This window comes from Anopheles gambiae, chromosome 2 (assembly GCF_943734735.2).
Source record: "Anopheles gambiae chromosome 2, idAnoGambNW_F1_1, whole genome shotgun sequence".
NCBI classification, from domain to species: domain Eukaryota; kingdom Metazoa; phylum Arthropoda; class Insecta; order Diptera; family Culicidae; genus Anopheles; species Anopheles gambiae.
This window is the reverse complement of record NC_064601.1, coordinates 71,504,316-71,518,991: the sequence shown is the minus strand read 5'-3', so window position 1 is coordinate 71,518,991 and position 14,676 is coordinate 71,504,316. Positions and strand designations below refer to the sequence as shown.

At 43.2% G+C, this 14,676-nt stretch overlaps 1 protein-coding gene and 1 long non-coding RNA gene across 3 annotated transcripts; one reads left to right on the top strand and one right to left on the bottom strand.

Annotated features, from left to right (window-relative positions):
* Positions 1 to 553: 553 nt before the first annotated feature.
* LOC133391674 (uncharacterized) lies at positions 554 to 2,245 on the bottom strand. Its single transcript, XM_061647338.1, has 10 exons — positions 2,061 to 2,245; positions 1,862 to 1,969; positions 1,749 to 1,802; positions 1,635 to 1,688; positions 1,353 to 1,466; positions 1,181 to 1,294; positions 1,068 to 1,121; positions 946 to 993; positions 832 to 888; positions 554 to 651 (listed from the first exon to the last, which is right to left on the bottom strand). Exons 1-10 carry the CDS (start codon positions 2,167 to 2,169, stop codon positions 554 to 556), a joined length of 810 nt encoding a protein of 269 aa, XP_061503322.1. The 5' UTR covers positions 2,170 to 2,245.
* A 10,208-nt stretch (positions 2,246 to 12,453) lies between these two features.
* Positions 12,454 to 14,088, top strand: LOC133391363 (uncharacterized). Of its 2 annotated transcripts, none has more exons than XR_009764867.1 (3): positions 12,454 to 12,654; positions 13,385 to 13,977; positions 14,047 to 14,088. It is a non-coding gene; the product is annotated as an uncharacterized LOC133391363 (long non-coding RNA). The 2 variants fall into 2 exon arrangements; XR_009764868.1 differs by having other exon boundaries at positions 13,385 to 13,429; positions 13,561 to 14,082.
* Positions 14,089 to 14,676: the final 588 nt, after the last annotated feature.

Below are 14,676 nucleotides of genomic sequence, written 5' to 3'. Positions count from 1 at the left end.
TTTGTTTGGTTGCATTCCTGCCGGCTTAGATAGTATGTAGCGTATCTCAATTTAAGGATGAAGAAATCTGCAACTTCACGGTCCCCTACTTTGGAAAGTTCAGTACTTCCTACAGTTTTAAAGAAGTCTATTATTCCTTTATAATTTGACAAAGTGTACATTGCTCTTTTTCCTCTTCCACTCCATGTCAGAAGGCAAAGAAATTTGGGTGTAAATAACGCTTTGAGCAGTTTCGACATCCTTTTTGTACTTATTGGCACGTTAATGTACCTTTGAACCCATGCAACAAACGTATTTTTATACTGATCATCGTTTTTAAGTCGCTCGTCAAGTTCAGTCAATGCTTCGCCACTGTCGATGGTATCAAACTCGAAATTTTCCAACACTTTTGGATCAACATTCGTTTGATTGGTCTGTGACGAGATTTGATTATACAGTGAAGCAAAAGTCGCTTCCATTCCGGCCATGCGTCGAAACATTGGTTCCATGAAACTATCCCTTTGTTCCTGGAATACGCTAGTAACTTCATCTAAAATCACAAATAAAAAACAATTTACCATATATTCAAGTCACCCTTCGGACCCATATAAGTACCACGAATAAGCTGTCGTAATATGTTCTTGGTGATTAAGAATGGAGTATCGTCGGGATCTGAAATAAAGATGGAAGAACAAACCAAATATTAAAAATAAAACAAATATATTTAACACATGCCTTATTTGGTTTTTTGTTTCTACGCTCTGAATATGTTTGCTCATAATAAGTTGTATTGGCTGCTGTACAACAAGTTGATTAGGTCTATGAACTAAATTTTAATTCTTTTTCACTCACCAAGCAAACCACCAGATAGTTCGGTATTAACCATTTGCAGACTCGGTTTGCTCGGACCTATAAAATGAGATAGATTACCACAATTATAATTAAAACATGTTTCAATTTGCTTACCCGGAGTAGCGCAAGATGTTTTGGAATGCGATTTTAGTTTGCTATACTCTGAATGGAAAACATATTATTTGTCACGAATGTAACGAACTCATATTTAAAGAAGGTGTCGTCAATTAACCTACCCATAATATCTCCTGACGTTTCCAAAGACGTTTGTTGGATTGATTTACTATAACCTATGCAGGAAGAATATGGTCATTACAAAGCGTACGAAATTGGTTAAAATAAAACTTACTCGGCGTAGCTCCAGCAGTCTTTAAAAAAATAGTTTGCTGTGTTTGTGTAACGGGATGTGGCTTTCCAGCAGACTTTTTAACATCTAATGGCTGTTGTACAGGTTTGCTAGTACCTGCAAAAAAGATAACGATTATTAAAAAGGTTGAGGGAAGGGTGTTCAAGAATCTCACTTGGAGTAGCTCCAGCAGTCTTTAAAAAAATAGTTTGCTGTGTTTGTGTAACGGGATGTGGCTTTCCAGCAGACTTTTTAACATCTAATGGCTGTTGTACAGGTTTGGTAGTACCTGCGAAAAAGATAACGATTATTTCAAAAGGTTGAGGGAAGGGTGTTCATGAATCTTACATGGAGTAGCTCCAGCAGTTTTAAAAAAAAAAGTTTGCTGTGTTTGTGTGACGGGAAAAAGATAACGATTATTTCAAAAGGTTGAGGGAAGGGTGTTCATGAATCTTACATGGAGTAGCTCCAGCAGTTTTTAAAAAAATAGTTTGCTGTGTTTGTGTGGAGCCTGTAAGAAAAAAAGTACTGTTAATAACGAAGTAACATAAAGGATCTTGAAATAACTCACTCGGATTAGCATCTAATGGTTTCGCACATACAGTTTGATCCAGATTGACAGCACCTGCATGGAAACGATAAAATTACTAATCAACGTAAGAACGAATTCTCCATTACACTCACCACAAATAGTGCCACGAATTTCTAGTTTTTGTCCATTTGGAAAAACAATATAATTCTTCATTGTCCCAGATGGTTGCTCTTTTTGCTGCTTTTTAGCGTTTCCAGAATCTGTATAAAAGCAACATCGAAGCAACATAACGCAAATTAATTACAAAGTTTAAGAATGGTGAAAATCGAACTATAACATTTAAATACATACCAAGTGTTGTTTCTTCTTCTTCTTCAAAATTTCTTAGCATGCTTAAGGGCCGCTTACCAGGATTCCCATTTTCGTCTACGATGCTTACGTTTTTGTTTTTGTTTTCCATATCTGTGAACAATAATGAAACATTACCATCGCATCATGAAAGTGGTAAACACAATATTAATTTCTATATGTAGCAACGTAACACACTCGTATTCGATCCAGACCAATAGATAAATGAGAACGCCGACTGTAGCGAAAGGCCCTACTTGATGTCGTCGATGAATCGAATACCAGCAGCGCCACGGTAAGTTTAATTAAAAAAAGTCTAACCTCTCTCTCTCTCTTCTCTCACACAGGCCAAGTATCAAAAGAGTACGAGAGTACACGATGGCATACGAATACACACAACACGCAATGGCACACAACGGGAGCACACGGTGGAATACCAATACACAACAACAACACGAAATGAAATGGTACACAAGTGTGGGGGACAATATTACCTACTTTTTTTTAGCCAAACGATCCACAGTCAAATAGGGCTTCTTTCACCCACATTTTTGACAGCAAGCGCTCCCCCGCCCTTCGTTATGAATGTCAATTTGGACTGTTTTTCCACACTCACTCCACACTCACAGTGAGGGCTCAGATGACACTCGGGTGAGCCTGAATTTTGACACTGGTGCTGCTGGTGAAGTGATAAGTAGAGTTTTAAGTGATAAGATAATGAAACAAGTCTTTTGTTCTTCGTTCTTTTGGTCTACGTGGGCGTCTGTGACTTCCTCTTGAACCATTACAAAAATTTGATATCAATACAGTTCTAAATGGTCAAAAGAAGACGGCAAAGCTTTTTCAAAAGCAAACGGAACACCTAGATTAATTATATCAAGCATCTATAACACATCTTTAGGTTTCTTGGCACCAGGACAATAAATTATATTGCTACATCAGAACCTGGCTCACATGAAACGCATAGGTACGAAACTCTTTTAGTACATGTTTTACATACTGGTCTGTTGCATGTGAAGCATTCGTTAGCACTTTTGCCCTCGTGACAAGACATTTCAACCTGGCAGCGCCGACGAGACATTTCAACGTACTCTTCGGCAAGATCTTCCCTAGCTAGAAAAGAAAATCACGTCTTGATATCTTTTCTTTTGTAAGTTCTTTGTACAAGACCCAAACATTGATTCCCACCAAATCCAGAATATTCAAAAATGAAGGACTTCTTTTGAAGGCTCAGTACCGATGTCTGTGACGGAGGTACGCTTTCTTCCAGGGCATTGACATGTAGATTGTTTATCTGAAATAAACATAAAATGAAATTATTTTGTTGATAGCATATGTGTGAAAAAGTTTATAAAAGTGGTTTGCCAGCCAAACAACTGTTGTATGATACTTGCCTTCAACTGAGTGCTGTACTTGTTCTGGAACACAATCTTCATGCTTGTTGTCGGATGATTCACTAGATGAGCATACCAATCGATAAAAAAATCGCAATCTGAGGTATCCGACAGAGTATCCCCTTCTGCCCGCTGCGCAAATTCGAGCAGTTTCCAGCGCAGAAAATGCACCAAAATCTGCGCTGGCCAGCGCAGATTTGGCCTGGTCTCCCGCGCTGTTCTTCAGCGATTTCTGCGCTGGGTCGCGCAGTTCGGGCAGTTCGGACAGTTCGGACAGTTCGGGCGGCGGCGGAGCAAAAAAAAAAAAAACGGTCAAAAAATTTAAAAAAATAATGGCGCCCATTTTTTCGTCCGCTTCTTCTCCCTCCCTCGCCCTGCCGCCTTGCACTACTTGCGCTTCTGCCCGTGCCTTCCGCCGCCAGCTGATTGGGTGTTTGTGGTGTATGCGTTGATTCATATATGTGCATTGCGGTTGTGTATTGTTATTGGTGGGTGTTAGCATTTATTAATTTGTGTGTGACCTTGAGCCGCTGTGGGATAAGCTGGATTGGGATTCAGAGTGTTATCGGTGTATTGATGGTTTATTTTATTTCGTGCCGCTGCTGATGAGACCATTCGATGCCCCTGCCAGTTGAGGGTGAAGAAGCCTATTTAAAACAAGCGTAGGAGAACGTCTAACACTAATCTAATATTTTTTAATTTGAACTTTTTTGATTCTTCAACGACCTTGTAAGCATCATGTAGCACAGTGTTTAGTGACAATATATATATTTTTTTAATGTGCCGAAATTTGTCACGAGTTTTTGGGTCTCGACACACACACGCACACAGCGCGGGGAAAGTGACCGTTCATTCTATCATGTCGTGATTCCCCACCCCGCCCGGCGCTAGGGATGAGGATGCTACAAGAAAGCTGAACCAACCGTTCTATCGATAAGGTAGCCGTAATCGATCATGCGTGGAGGGGGGGGTGGTCTAGTGGGGGGGGGGGGGGGGGGGAATGCGTGCTTGCGCGACTTCGGGGGTGCGTGCTCGCGAGCGCGCTTTCGTGGGTGCGTGCTGGCGTGCGCGCTTTCATGCTCGCGGGCGCGCGTACGTGCGTGTGTGTGTGCGTGCGTGCGTGCTGGCGTGCGCGCGTTCATGCATGTGTGCGCGTGTGTGTGTGTGTGTGTGTGTGTTTGTGTATATGTATGTATGTGTGTGTGTGTGTGTGTGTGTGTGTGTGTGTGTGTGTGTGTGTGTGTGTGTGTGTGTGTGTGTGTGTGTGTGTGTGTGTGTGTGTGTGTGTGTGTGTGTGTGTGTGTGTGTGAGTGAGTTTGCGCGTGCGTGTTTGTGTGTGAGTTTGCGCGCGCGTGTTTGTGTGTGTGCGTGCGTTTGGAAACCCCAAAACTATTTGATTCTGATGGGTACATTTTCATCCGCTGCGGCTACAAAATACCACGCATTTTCGATCTCGCTACCTGTGAGACAACACAACCATTGGCATTGGCATCTTTGCGATCGTCTCTGCTGTTGGGAGTATCAAAAAGACACACGATCGAAGCAAACGTGCGTGTGATATATTGCACATTTATTTCTAATTCAGCTAGCGGACGCAAGTGGAAACAACATTTTGAATTGAATCCATACAAAAGAGGATTCTGGATTTGTTTATTACGGTGCGCGTATGGTGCTGCACCTGTCCGTCCAGAATCTGGTGGCTTGTTGGTTTGGAGTAGTTATCATGACGCCAATTGACCGGCAATGCCTTGGAATGGGTTCGGATCGGTAGATTCATGTTTTGATCGAGTGCATTCCGTGCATTTGTCGCGTCACAGCGGAAGACCAGGCAGCACCAAAGTCAAAACAAAAACCTTCCCCGAGTGTGGACTGCTATGCTAAGTTATTTTTATTATTATTATTATTATTATTATTATTATTATTGGGGTAATAGCCAACGCGATCATGCCGGCCTTTTCAGGACTTGAGTACCACGTAGCCGGATAGTCACCTCTTGCTACGACGGACGGTTCATACGCGATTAGAACCCACGACGGGCATGCAGATGTGCGGAATGATGGCGTTGCCGCGCGACCGCTCCTATCCAGTGTGCAACCTGCATTCTGCCACACTGTCTCCTGCCCGGTGCATACGCAGCAGGCAGGGGGAAGGATGCACCTCCACCATAAAAAAAACACCGTCATGAACCAGCGGTGGATCTAACGGTAGGCGGACTAGGCGGTCACCGAAGATCTCTAGTCTTTGATATGCCGTATGTCTACAAGTATTAGCGACAAAGGCCCCCGGAAAGATGATCGTAGGGATCCCATGACCATCTCCCTCCCTCCCCGCTGGCAATTTCAGTATACTGTTCAATCTTCCAACAGCTGTGCGCCAGTACCCCCTGCTCCCGGTCATCAGTTACCATTGACAGGGGCCTCAATTCGTCTTTCCGCCTTTCATGAACACCTTCCTTTCTTTGACCGATGGGTCATAACATTCCGGAAGAAAACACATTTGGCGAAAGTGTTGCACACACACGCACGCTCACACCCACGCGCAGATGGCTCAGCATATCTGTGTAAGCTACAGCATACGAAAGCAAAAGGTTAAGGTAACAAAGTTATGCTTAATGCTTAACACGTTCAGCACGATGACATGCCCCAGGGACTGCAAGTGAGCTTTCCAATATGCCAATGTTTCACAATCAGCTTGCGTTCTAAATGCCGGCGGATAGAAAAGTTGATGAAAATCAGCGCCGGACTGAACGTATTAGAGTTAATTAGGGTTCAGCGCGTTGCACAGCAAACCCTCCAGCGTTAGCTAGCGATTCCTTAGTCATTTTTACATTGCAGCAATTGAACTTATTGCGCTTTTTTGGTTTGATTTGTGAAAATGCAGCTTCATCGCCGCAATGTGTATAAACGGTTTTTTAAGCGCCACAACAGCTCGCGAGCATTGACCACACGCGAGAAAGAGATAGCGCTATGGAGGGAAAAAGCACGGACGACGGCTGACAGCGATTGGCCGTCTGACGCACCAACACATCCAAACCTTCGGCAGCGCGCTCAGGCGAGGGGTATGAGGCGGAGCCAGGGACGGGTAGCTCGAAACGCTGCTCGACAAATTTGCCGTTGGAGAGAAAAAGAGGGCATGATAAAATTCTCAGAACTCCATGATTTCTTGCGTCGCTTTGCGCAGCGGGTGATTGATCACTGTTGTTCAGAGCATCGACAATCTCTCCGGGTCGTAAACCAAGCTGGAGCGTTATATTGAGATGGCGCACAAATAAATATTGCACCTTGCAAACAATTAGTGCACCAGGCAAACTGGTTGCGCGGGTGTTGGGAGAGCATACACAGCGACCAAGCAAACCGGACCAATTGAAACGTGTAGGCTACTTGTTTGGATCTGCAAGTATTGTGCTGGGGATCCCAATACGAACTAGACAGTAGTCCATGCTTTGGTTGGAGAGCGGAGGATAGGGACTCTCAGACGAACCAGTGCTACTAATAAAATTGCAGTGGAGTGTAAGCAAGTAGTAAAGTAGTTGAATACTTTCGCGCACTTTTATTGTTCTATTCGTATTGACATGCCTTGTCACGAAAACACGCCACGCCAGTGCTGCCAGACTTGCAAAAGCACAACAGTCACTCGTTTACATCAGAGAGGCCAGTCATTACAATTAATTTTGTTTATGGGACATAAATGTTCCATATGGCGGTTTTAGGTTGAAAATGATTTTTTTAAATACCATATGAGATTTAAAAAAAAATTACAGGTGCATTCAAAAGATCGTTAAAACTAAATAAAAGTCAGAAAATTTCAATGAGCTGTCACGACGGCAAGCGGAATAAGTTCTCGAATGCGATTCGGCGGTTCTAATGTTAAAAAGCCCGCTGCGCAAAGCGACGGAAGAAATCATGGAGTTCTGAGAATTTTATCATGCCTTCCTTTTCTCTCCAACGGCAAATTTGTCGAGCAGCTCGTCGAGCTACCCGTCCCTGGCTCCGCCTCATACCCCTCGCCTGAGCGCGCTGCCGAAGGTTTGGATGTGTTGGTGCGTCAGACGGCCAATCGCTGTCAGCCGTCGTCCGTGCTTTTTCCCTCCATAGCGCTATCTCTTTCTCGCGTGTGGACAATGCTCATGAGTTGCTGTGGCGCTTAAAAAACCGTTCATACACATTGCGGCGATGAAGTTGCATTTTTACAAATCAAACCAAAAAAGCGCAATGTAAAGGCCGGGCTACATTGATCGTACTCGCAAGCGTAATTTTGATTTTCACTAGCGCATCTGGCGGCGGCTGACCGAAGCATTTTTCCAAACAATTTGGAGTCGCTTCAGAAAATATGTTATTTTTCCATGGTTTTTACCTTTACTGGACTAGAAAAGCTTTGTAATTGATAGATGAATATGTTGTGCAAGTATTTCAGCCATTTTTGCATCAAAAAACGGTGAAAAAACAACTTAAATTTGAGATCCGGCACGACCATTCCCTTGAAGACCAAAAAAAGCTTCCACCAGCCGCCGCCAGATGCGCTAGTGAATATCGAAATTACACTACGGAGTACGATCAATGTAGCCCGGCCTTAAAAATGATTACGGAATCGCTAGTGCACTATGGAGGGTTTGCTGTGCAACGCGCAGAACCCTAATTCGCCCCAACACGTTTCTAACACTAAGCTTTTGCTTTCGTCTGTTGTGGATTACATAGATATGCAAAGCATCCTGCGCATGATTGTGAGTGTGCGTGTGTATGCAAAACTGTCGCGAAATGTAATTTCTTCCGGAATGTTATAATCCATCGGTCAAAGAAAGGAAGGTGTTCATGAAAGGCGGAAAGACGAATTGAGGCCCCTGAGGAGGGGGTACTGACACACAGCTGTTGGAAGATTGAACGGTATACTTAAATTGCCGGCGGATGGGGGGGGGGGGGTGGCCATGGGACTCCTACGATCATCGGTCACAGGCCCTAAAATTGTTGTCGCCATGGGGGGAGGGGAGGTGCAAATGGTTCTCCTGCCACGGAGCCCCAATGACCATCTTTCCGGGGGCCCTTGTCGCTAACACTCTGTCCACTTGTAGACATACGGCATACTACAGACTAGAGATCTTCGGTGACCGCCTAGTCCGCCTACCGTTAGATCCACCGCTGGTTCATGACGGTGTTTTTTTTTTTATTGTGGATGTGCATCCTTCCCCCTGCCGCAGCGTATGCACCGGGCAGGAGACAGTGTGGCAGTATGCAGGTTGCACACTGGATAGGAGCGGGCCCGCGGCACCGCCATCATTCCGCACATCTGCATGCCCGTCGTGGGTTCTAATCGCGTATGAACCGTCCGCCGTAGCAAGAATTGACTATCCGGCTACGTGGTACTCAAGTCCTGAAAAGACCGGCATGATCGCGTAGGCCATTACGCCAATAATAAAAATAATGATAAGAAGAAGAACTTAGCATAGCAGTCCACACTCGGGGAAAGTTTTTGTTTTGAATTTGTTGCTGCCGAGTCTACCGCTGTGGCGCGACAAATTCACGGAATGCACTCGACCAAAACATGAACCTACCGATCCGAACCCATTCCAAGGCATTGCCGGTCAATCGGCGTCATGATAACTACTCCAAACCAACAAGCCACCAGATTCTGGACGGACAGGTGCAGCACCATACGCGCACCGTAATAAACAAATCCAGAATCCTCTTATGTCTGAATTCAATTCAAAATGTTGTTTCCACTTGCGTCCGCAAGCTGAATTAGAAATAAATGTGCAATATATCACACGCACGTTTGCTTAGATCGCGTGTTTTTTAATACCCCCAACAGCAGAGCCGATCGCAAAGATGCCAATGCCAATGGTTGTGTTGTCTCTCAGGTAGCGAGATCGAAAATGCGTGATATTTTGTAGCCGCAGCGGATGAAAATGTACCCATCAGAATCAAATAGTTTTCCAAACGCACGCACACACACAAACACACAAACACGCGCGCGCAAACTCACACACAAACACGCGCGCGCAAACTCACACACACACACACACACACACACACACACACACACACACACACACACACACACACACACACACACACACACACACACACACACATGCACGTACGCGCGCACACACACATGCACACACGCGCGCGCGCACACACACACACAAACGCGCGCGCGCACGCGAGAACGCCCCTACGAAAGCGCGCTCGCGAGCCACTAGACCACCCCCCCCCCCCCTCCACGCATGATCGATTACGGCTACCTTATCGGTAGAACGGTTGGTTCAGCTTTCTTGTAGCATCCTCATCCTTAGCGCCAGGCGGGGTGGGGGATCGCGACATGATAGAGTGAACGGTCACTTTCCCCGCGCTGTGTGTGTGCGTGTGTGTGACGAGACCCGCAAACGCGAGACAGATTTCGGCACATTCAAAAAAATATTTTATTGCCACTATACACTGTGCTACATGATGCTTAGAAGGTCGTTGAAGCATCAAACATGTTCAAATTAAAAAATATTAGATTAGTGTTAGACGTTCTCCTACGCTTGTTTTAAATAGGCTTCTTCACCCTCAACTGGCAGGGGCATCGAATGGTCTCATCAGCAGCGGCACGAAATAAAATAAACCATCAATACACCGATAACACTTTGAATCCCAATCCAGCTTCTCCCGCATCGTCTCAAGGTCACACACAAATTAATAAATGCTAACACCCACCAATAACAATACACAACCGCAATGCACATATATGAACCAACGCATACACCACAACACCCAATCAGCTGGCGGCGGAAGACACGGGCTGAAGCGCAAGTAAGGCCAAGGCAGGGCGAGGGAGGGAGAAGAAGCGGACGAAAAAATGGGCGCCAATTTTTTTAAATTTTTTCGACCGTTTTTTTTGCTCCGCCGCCATAAATAGTTCGTCCATTTCGCCAGCAGATGGCGCTAAACTTGCTCGACCCAGCGCAGGAATCGCTGAAGTCCAGCGCGGGGATCGGGCCAAAATCTGCGTTGGCCAGCGCAGATTTTGGTGCATTTTCTGCGCTGGAAACTGCTCGAATTTGCGCAGCGGGAGGTATTATGTCTGTTATGAACACATTCCAATTTATTCGTTTCGTTCTTACTTACGATTTATGCGATTTTCTACTCGTGGTAGTAATTTCCGTAGCAATCAAATGACGGAAAGTCGCTTGAGTTATGTTTGCTTCCGTTTGTTTAAAGGTTTAATTGTTTATTGTTTTAAATTAACTGGACAAACTGGACTGGAGAATCTCGTAGGTTGGTGCCAGTCAAATAAAGTGAAACACTGATTGTTGCGAAATACCGAAAGAATAGGAGCAAATGTAGATATTTACTGGGAATAAAAATCACAAATTTAGTTTTTATTCTTTTCTTCTGGTGTTGTGGCGTACAAAGAGATCGAGGGCGCGTATTTCGGGGCTATTTATCCCTTTTCTCCCCACCGCCATCAAAACCGTTGTTGCAAAATGGAGTGCACTGTATCCCTCCGTCGACCTTTGTCGCAGAACCCTATAAATTCGCACGATCAATAAAAGTTGTGGAGTTTCGCCAACGTAAACAAACGCAGTTGTCACCACACTGATTAAACTTTAAGTTGGCAATCGGATACCCGGGTATTTTTTTCTATTTTAAACTGCAATAACTTTTGATTCATTGCTTTAATTGACCTGAAATTTTCCGTAGCCTCCCAACTTTTAATTTCTGATTTTTTGGTGCATAAGTTGTAATTTTAAACAGCCTGTAAGTATTTTATTTTGAATTTTTTTAACTTTACCACGTAAGTTGGCAACCAGCATACCCGGGTATTCCAAACATTTTGTATGGAGAATGACGTTTCTCTTCTTCCTCTTTTCGTATTGTGCTTATTTTCGAGTCAAATTCAAGCGATTCCAACTTTCAATTTGATTGTTAGTTTTATAATAAAATGAAAAAAAAAACTTAATGAATAAATGAAATAGAAGAGAATATATGGTCGGCATTACTTGCTTACAGCTTTAAAATATAGAAAGCATTGTTTACCTATGAAAATCGTTAAGTTTTTGCATTAAAACGTGTGGAATACCCGGGTATGCCGGTTGCCAACTTACGTGTGTAAATCTGGTTGCCAACTCTACGGTTAAGTTTGTCGGTTGCACCCGTTTCATTCCTCACCACAGACACATACCCAAACGCGCGACTTTCTTGTTTGCCGATTGCGCGACCGTCTCAACGAGCACATCCCGGCAGGCAATTGACGTTTCATACTAGGGCGAGGGGCGTTGAAACGCATGGAAGAGCAGGAAGAAGCACGGACGAGCGGTGATGAACTGCAACTGTGTGCGTGCAACATCACCAAACGGCATGTGACGACGTACAGTGTGTGGATGTGTGTGTGTAATTTTAGGCAGCGAAGATGGATCGAGGTTATGTTTACAAAGTGAAAGAGTTTGATGCAGAAGCGTCTTTGTGATAAACATGTATTTTAGTTGCATATTTTCAGTGTTAAAGTGTGTAATGTGAACTTAAAAGTTCAATGGTGATCAATGGTGCTATTCACTTGTGTGCTGTTGGCGAATATTGAAGCGTTGAAATATCGAAACTTCCTATGTTAGTTTGTTATGCTTAGTGTGAAGCAAAAATGTGTGCTAAAGTGTTATAAATTAGAAATATTTATACGTATCCGTCTAATGTTCGATTGTACCCATCTAATTTTCAATATTTTTTGGTGTCCTTATCGTTTACCAGGAGAAAAAGATTGGAGGTTAGTTACGTGCAGCTATTTCGCCTCCGCAGGAAGGTATGTTAATTAAAGTGGTTGTATTTGTAATTTTTCATTGGGCTGAAATTAAATAACTCATCGAATAAAATTTTCCGTCAAACATTATGAATAATCGATGTTATCAATGTTCTTCAGGAGTGTTCCAAGCTGTCCGAAGACTCACAAATCCAATTCACCTCGTATGCACCCAGCGGATTTCATGCGAAGGATATTGGAAAGCCATCAAAGAAGTGGGCATGATGGTAAGGAAACTTTAATTATTTTTACTTTTAGTTTTCTTATCCTTATTTTTGTTTACAACAACCTTGGATCGTCGGCGCGGGCCTTATGGGAACTGCGCGGTCAGAGCAACAACCGGATGAGCATTTCGTTCCAGGTGGAAATTATATCAAGTTTGGGAATTGAAGAGAGTTACGGCACACTGTGAACATCGTTGCAAACAATCGATGGTAACATCTATATATAGATTATGAATGCATGTGTTTATCTAACTATTCACTAAATCGTTTATTTATTAATTTGAGCATTAACGCTCCATCGACGTATGTTGTTTGTTGTTCTTTTAAGTAAATTGCTCCAACGGAACAGCTTATCCCGGCCTTTCTCGGGTTTAGTTGCTGTTGCTTGACCGCGACGAGTGACATCAGAGTTTGCTATGGTCGTATTGTCGTCGTGTAATCGTGTTATTGCTGTTAACGCACTTTGTTTATATCTATTAAGATGCAACAGCATTATTTATTTTCCGGAATATCGTTAGCGTTGTTCCTCCTCGGTCAAACGGTTGACAGTGGGCAATAAAGTTCAATAAATGATAGGAGCAAAAACGCGATGGCTGTTAGTGATTTGCAAAATGATACCAACAGCCATTTTACATTTTTTATCTTAAACAAGCATTGTCCCAGAAAGCTACCAAAGCAAATGTGTATTACTTACCATTAGCTGTGTGATAGGTACAATAAAAGGTACAATTTATCATTTAATTTTTAAAATTAGAAAAGAATAGATCAACGATGATTGATAAATATAGTATCAATAGGACATTGCGATTAATAAAAATGGAAAAGCAATGTGTTTATCAATAAATAATATGTAATGTATGTAATATGTATAAACAGCAACTAAAATAGGTAGAGCAATTTAACCAAATAAATATATGTTTATTTCTTCCTTCTATGGCAGCTTGTTTTAACATTTCCCTGCATGTTTACTCTTGCCGGTGCATGTGTCAGTTTTCTTTTTAAATATTCTTTATCATATCTACGTCTATTCCCACGTGGTTTGTGGCGATAGACTTAAATAAGCACTGTATTTGGATAGTTACTAAAAGCTATTTTTGTCCTGACGATCCTTCCCAGCTACACCGTGCAAGAAAAGTCCTATCAAACATCACGTTTAAAGCCGTATGCATCCTGTTGTTGGCATCCTTGCTGCTGATATCTGCATCTATTATTTAAGTATAACTGCAAAATGCAAAATCATCTCCAGCTATTTTTGCTCAAAATGTATCAAACTGTTGTTCATTTCCGATTTTTTAAAGTGCTAAACTCTCCGCATTTCTTCTTATACCCTTCATAGGATTCAGTATTGCTCATTTAAAATCACCATTATCTGTGCGCTGCGTGCATCTATTTTCATTAACAGCATCCGACAACGAAGGCAGCAGCTTCCAGAATACTCTGTAGAAGTAATTGAAAGGACTGCTTGATTTGCTCCTGCTGCAGCCTGGTGTTCATCGTCGGTGATCATCATTATTGGCGACGAAGGCAGCACAGGTTCGTACACCGAAAACGTAGCAGAACTCGTAAACGGTTTCTGATCACTTTTCCTGGTTATATTTTCAGGCAAATTTATTACAACAGGACCATTTGCTCGTTCAGTCGTTAAGGCCGGGCTACATTGATCGTACTCGCAAGTGTAATTTTTATATTCACTAGCGCATCTGGCGGCGGCTGACCGAAGCATTTTGCCAAACAATTTGGGGATGCTCCAGAAAATACGTAATTTTTCTATGTTTTTTACTTTAACTGGACTGGGAAAGCTTTGTAATTGATACATAAATATGTTGTGCAAGTATTTCAGCCGTTTTCGCATCGAAAAACGGCGAAAAAACTAATTAATTTTGAGATCTGGCACGACCATTCCCCCGACGACCAAAAAAAGCTTCCACCAGCCGCCACCAGATGCGCTAGTGAAAATCGAAATTATACCTGCGAGTACGGTCAATGTAGCCCGGCCTTTATGTACGATGTACCGGCGCTTGTCGATGGCACTTGGTTACCACCGTCAACTATCTTGCCTGGCGGACAGATGTGGCTAGGAACACAGGTAAAAGATTGCTCAAACATAGCAGTACTCGTTGATGGTTTTTTAACATTAACGCTGATCATTTTGGCTTGTACGACTCACAATACAAACAGATCCTCCAGCAGCCGCTATCACCGATGCAGAAGCACTGGTGGGTAAATGTTGTC